Source organism: Halyomorpha halys, unplaced genomic scaffold (assembly GCF_000696795.3).
Source record: "Halyomorpha halys isolate HHAL.00 unplaced genomic scaffold, Hhal_1.1 Scaffold1198.1, whole genome shotgun sequence".
In the NCBI taxonomy this organism is placed as follows: Eukaryota; Metazoa; Arthropoda; class Insecta; order Hemiptera; family Pentatomidae; genus Halyomorpha; species Halyomorpha halys.
Window position 1 is genome coordinate 187589 of NW_027116338.1, and position 6640 is coordinate 194228.

The 6640-nt window shown below is 28.8% G+C and overlaps 1 protein-coding gene across 6 annotated transcripts in view; it reads left to right on the forward strand.

Annotated features, from left to right (window-relative positions):
* LOC106688768 (sodium/hydrogen exchanger 9B2) overlaps positions 1 to 6640 on the forward strand; it is a 182035-nt gene that overhangs the window by 80388 nt on the left and 95007 nt on the right. For all 6 annotated transcript variants that reach the window (XM_067053140.1, XM_014433390.3, XM_014433395.3 and 3 more), the window contains one exon: positions 2552 to 2842. In XM_067053140.1, the coding sequence (XP_066909241.1) occupies positions 2552 to 2842 (291 nt within the window). The remainder of the gene's footprint in view (positions 1 to 2551; positions 2843 to 6640) is intronic.

The window sequence follows — 6640 nt, forward strand, 5'->3', positions numbered from 1 at the left end:
ATAATTGTATAAATGTGACTAGTGTTCTTATTTTTTGTTATATTAGTTCAATATATTTATTTACTTATTTTACTTTCTCTTTACTGCTTAATGTAAATAGTTTAATTTAATTCATTTTATTTATCTTTTGGCTTATATAGAAAATTTGTATCATTTGTGTATGTGTATATATTTTTAAATTTATTTATTTTATAATTTTGTTATGAAAATGATCTCATATCACTATTACTCATAGGTCAAATTGTGGCAGATTTTTATATTTATCAATTGACAAACATCTCTCTCTCAAAAAAAATTATAAAATTTTTCTTGTTTCAATACTAAAGTGGTTCAATTACTTTTGCGGCAGCCAGGATAATTGTATCTTTAGATAAATCAAAATTTTATAAACAATTTTGGTATTAATAATTTATTACATCATTTAACCTAACGCCATCTCACCTTAATATTAAAAAATGCTTTTGTTTTTACTGCGTTGCTAAATATCGATTTTTTCCAGTGTATACCACTGGTTCGGACGAGTAATAACGGAACTGTAAAGTTTGGGAAATTGGCTATATTTTATTGGTAAGCCCAGAAAAAAAAAATTTTTTACTTGATGTTTCTAAATAAATTTTTGAACCCACCAAGACAATAAAGTAAATTTCACAAAATTTTGCAGTCGCGTCGTTTATTCTTCTGTAACAGAGTATAATGTTTTATACTTTTTTCTCTCATTTATCGCGCTGAGGAAATTCATTCGGGATTTGTAATAAACTAAAAAGGTAAAAGTAAAATAAACTGTCCTTCCCTTGCTCATCAGTGGATGGAAATAGACATGCATCATAATTTTAGTTGGTCATTTTTACAATAAGGACATAGATAGAATACTCTCTGACTCAGTAATGTCACAGTGCCAAAATCATTTTTATCTGTAGTACTCTCCCTTGTTGTATTCTCAAAGTGTATACACCACCGCTGCGCTAAAATGTTATTTTACAATTATACAATGGAATTGTCTAGTTTACAACTATAATTGAACATACATTTTTTTAAGTTCACTTTTTTAAGTAAAAAAAGGTACAGAAACACTAGTGAATAAAAAATAAGCGATATCCCCGATTTTTAAAAAAAATGTAGCTTAACTATAGCGTATGCTTAAAAATTCTCTCGTTTGAACTAGCCATAGCATTAAACAAAAAATCTACCTCTATTTAACGAACAGAACATTTAAACAAAACTCAATATAACGAATCTAAAATCGTCTCAGAAAAAAACATTAACCTTTTTTGACGAATTTTCGCAACTGTAAGAATAATATAACGTAAATTACTTGTATTATTCATTATCTAAATCAGTAAAATGAATAGACATGCTTGGACAGTAAGATTTGGGCGTCTGGTTTTTGGATTATAAGTAACGATGGAATCATTAGTAGGATTCATAATAATTTATTTTAACTGGTCAACAGCATGCTTCTATAAGCCTGGGTATGGAAAAGAGGACTATATCTCTAATATAATTCCACCTTTACCCCAGTGCCCGCGCGTCTCTCTTGGAATTTTTGGGTTTTTATTTTTTTTTTTTAATTGTCTTTTACTTGCACCCTGTATCCCATTTATGTGTATATTACTATTTAGTATTAGCATACATATTAATCATTCTTAAAAGGTTGAATTCTATTTAATTCGTTATATAGAAATACAAATATAATTGTCTGAACCTCAATACAACGAAATGTTAGCCATCTTATCCTCAATAAAACAAATTAAAACAAAAATCTTCAGACTCGTTATACCGATTCTCTAATATAATACAGAATTTATCTCTGTTTGCCCTGTTAAGTCCATTGGTCCTCTCTTTTAACTTTACATTATTTTCTTATCTTCAAATGAATATGATCTCTTGAAATCATCCGTGGATACTCAAATACTAATCCTTGTAACAACCTATTGGTCCTCGAGTAAACTATGACTTTTTTTATAGAAGACTTTTTTCTTCTGCCGTCATGGAAAATCTACCAAGATCCGTTGCGACCACACCTGGCATTACCTGGTAATCAAGTTGAATTCTCCCGATCTCCATTCGTTCCCCGACCTGCCAATCAAATTGTTTGTTCTAGTAAAAGCGACGGAAATTTTGAAGTTTTCTCTGACACTTCTAATATACGCCAAATACTTAACAAAACAGACTTCATACAGAAATAACCCTCGACCACATGTTATCTCATGCAAGGTTATAAGATATCCTCAGAACCTTTACCATGTAGCGAGGAGTTTAAGCAAATTCCCTTAAATCTCACCAATCGTATGTTGTCGATACGTTAACTATTCTCCATATTCAGATTCTTCTCCTCTCCAGTTATTCTAACCATATCCTGCATACTCATTGTTCCAAGTCTTTGATTCGTGTGCACCACAAGTCATGTATTGGCATCCTGAATTCTGTTGTACCTCAACATCCTATTTGAATGAGCTATCAGGAAATAATTAGATTGAAAACCTAAGATAGATTTTTTTTTAATAATTCCTAAATAAAAATATGCTTTAAGGTACATTTATGGCTGTTACAGGATGGGCTGGTACCAGCAGATGCGATCGCAGTTCGGTCTCCACGACAATGGGCTCATCATGGCCGCTACGATCCTCTTCATCCTGGCGCCGGCCCTACTCCTGCCCTCACTACTCGTGTCTTCGGCGCCTCTCTTCCTCGCCATACCCCCGCTGGCCTGGGTGTCTGGCCACCTTTGCGAGCTGGTTGGTCTCCCGCCGACTCCTATGATGCTAGTCGTTGGAATGGCATTTAGAGCTCTTGGATGGTTTGAACCTAATCCGCTTTGGAGGCGGTTCACCTATATCAGCAGGTAAAAATAGAACATATTTTCTCACAGACTTAAATTTTTACTGGCAGGAAGCAGGAAAAGGTATAGGAAGGAAAAGAAATACAAAGAAGGCAGAGTGAAATAAAATCCAATATACATTTCCAAATATAGCACTAGTACTTGATCCTTAAATATAAGTGTGTGATAGTGAAGGAATCTAAGGAATGCTAATTTTAACAAGATATTTAAATAATAACTTTTTCACGAATAATATGTTGCCTCATAAAATAATTGTATGGAGAGAAGAGACTGATAATATAAAGAGCTGTATTGTTCACATTTGATTTTGTGTCATAAGACTATCTCATCCTTTGATTCTCTAAATTCAAATAATAAACTTTTAAGTATCTGACTTACATTGCCAATTTAATAATTTTATATTAATTATCAAGAACTAGTGAATAATAATGAAAATAGAATGTATTAGGCTAATTTAAAAATCATACAGGGAGAAATCATAGAAATATATATGATGTATCAATACTTCAAGTGGAAAAGGTTCTATTTCTGAAATACCATTGTTCAAGGAAGAAATATAAATTTTTCTTTATAGTTTGATTTTGTGTAATGTCATACTGTTAGTACAGTATACTATGGTGTTTATGAATTTTGCACTTTAAGTGATAATATGGAACATTAGTATAGTCTTACTAAGAAAATAAGGAGTTGTTTAATTAAAATTAGATAAGGTCCACAAACATAAAAATGAAGCTGGTAAGAATATTTTTAAAAGGCAAAATTTATTTTATAAAACAATAAAATAAATGATAGACCACAAATAAATGTCATTATAATTTATACAATTTATTTACATTTGGACTTCAACTAAATGCCGTTATAATTTATACATATAAAACAATAGAATTAAAAAGTTCTTAAAAATCATCAGTAATATAAAAATAATCAGTAGTAATAACACAAAGGTTCAATGCTGGAACCACCATGAAATATGACATTAGTATAAATAAAATTATTAAAGTCTTATAAATAATAATTGAATTTAATTACTTATTGCCCTTCTTCCACCATTCAGATCAGTCATCATTTCTCTTAATACCTTCAATCTTTTGTTTTTGATTTCACGAATTAGGTAATTTTGTAATTCAACCGCTTCAACTAGTTTTATTATTAATATTTTTTTTTACCTCCTCTCTTCAAATTTTGTTTTAAAAATAGGCAGTTTGTGCTAGGCGTATTGCTTGTAGATGACTTTTTTTTAGTCAGCTTGACTTTAATTGAAGTATTTTGTTTTGACTTTCATGAGAGCAGCCAGGTTTTTGGTTTTCAATCAAACTTTTATTTTCTTTATCTGAACTATTTCTTTCTTTCTCCTCTTCAGGAGAGCGTAAGCTCTCGAGGTTGCATTCAGGATTTATGGATTTTTTCACCATGCCTAGTGTCCATGTCTTCATAAAATTCATGATTCTTTCTTCCTCGGCCTGAGGATTTGTTGTTGTCATTTATTTTCTGATAATTCCTTTTTATGACCCTTCACCTATTTTTGACGTTTTCAGGTTTAACATTTAACCCATAATCATCTTTAAGGTGCTGAGAAATCATTGTCCACATTATTTTCATATTTTTAATTTCCATCGTACCCATCTGGGATTTCTTAATCTTAGAAAGGTCAATTAATCTCCTTGTATTTCTCTTGTCCCAACTGCTTCCTAAGGCATCAACAGGGGAACCCCCAAACAAAAAGTTGTTGGAGTTGATATTTTTTGCCAGAAAGTAAAAAATATATGTATAATCATAAGAAACAGCATAACTGCTTCCATTTTGTTTCTATTTATTGTTTTAAAAGATGAAATATTTATCTAAAAAAAATATTAATATATACAAAATTGTTATTAATAATAATTTATTGAATGGAAAACCTAATCTTCCTATTTTAAACTTTTATTCACATTTAGAACTTTGTAACAAGCTTTTTGAAGTACTCCTACATCTCTAGGATGCCTAATTTTTACTTTATTAATTATTTGTCCCCTTAAGACCAATTTATATCTATAATATACATAATTTTGTCAATTGATAGATATTGTTTATTCCTCTTTTCTCACAAGGAGTATTGTTGTGTCAATGTTTCTTGTCTTTTATAAAACTCATTATAAAATTTTAGCACCAGTCATTAATTAGTTAAAGATTAAGGAAGATATTTTATATTATCAATAACATGCAATATATTTTATTTTGATATCTGATCAAGGCTTATTGATGCTTTAGTGCAAAATATTATTCCAATAAAATATAAAAATGAATGGTTTGATACACTATATCATTGAGTTAGGTGAGAGTGGGTAGCTCTTTGGTAAGGCACTGTGCTGCTCACTCCAAGTGCCGGGTTCGAATCCAGATGTAGTAGATAATTATTTTCTGTTTCACTGTTTTTAATTGTTTTTTTGTGACAAGTTTTTTAAAGACATTTCCTAAATTAAAAGCAATTGTCCTAATTCAAAATGAATCAGCCATTGCCTACATTTTTTTTTTTAAGTGAAAGATAAATGATGGAATATTAAAATGATAAATAACAATAATTAAAGAGTAAATTGTGGTTTGAACTCAGGACTTCTATTAAAAGCAAAATTATGTAATAAGACATACAAAATTAGTTTTATGAGTATAACATTTAATAAAAATAATGAGATAACAGTTAACCATAAAGGAAACACAAAGAACTAAGGCACTCAGTATGCTTACATCGTCAATAAAATAAGAACACTTTAAGTTAAATTTTAACCACAATCAAACAGTAAATAATGTAAAAAGTATTTAGAAATTAAGACAAACAAAAGATTAGATTTTTTTGTGCACAACAAATCGCTAACAATAGAGATTGGAATTAAATTAAAAAACAAAAATGTTACTGATTGCTATGCCATTAATATAAATTAATTAATAATATATTCATATTATTTAGTTTAAATACAATGCAATTTACAATAATTAGATTATCATTTGTATTAATTCATACAATTACAATAATAATTTAGAATAATATGCTATGGGTGATGAAATATTCAAGTAGAATTAAAAATTCTAAAGGTAATTTATAAAAAAAAAAAATATTGGGCTTCCTGATAATACACATAATGTAAACAGATCTGAATGATCTATAGACCTGCATTATAAAATCATATATTGATAATACAATAAAAGTGCTATTTATTATATTACATGAATTATATTACATAAAACCTACATATTTAGCTAAATTAATCATTCAAAAAAATCGGGATATGAATGGTATAAGAAAACAAAGAAAGATGATTTTGAAATTTCATTCTTAAAAAAAGGACTACTAAACTAGTTGAAAACATTTAGAAATAATTTACTGGAAAGTACTAAACAAGAGAAAATAGACAAGTATTAATTACAACATTAAATATATGCAAAATTTGATGGTGCCTGTGGGTATTTTAAGAGTACAATCTCAAGAGATTTTAAGATTATTTTAAGAGTACAATCAATTTTATTAAATTGATTTAAATAATTGAAGTTTTAAAGGAAGAAGTGAGATCCTGAATCTAAATAATGAACTTAGAAACCCTTTTTAATGAAAGGGAACATTGCTCCTTATAGCACGAATGCACCTAAAGGTACATTTCATTTTATGTTAAATTTGTAAAATATTGAACAAATTTTCATTTTTAAAGGGATAATAACTGCTAAATTTCTAAGAAACAGTAAAAATTCAAATGTGAAATCAGAAATGTCAAATAAAATGTGAGATGATAAAATAATTTAATTTACAAATAAAGTTTAATATATAAAAATATA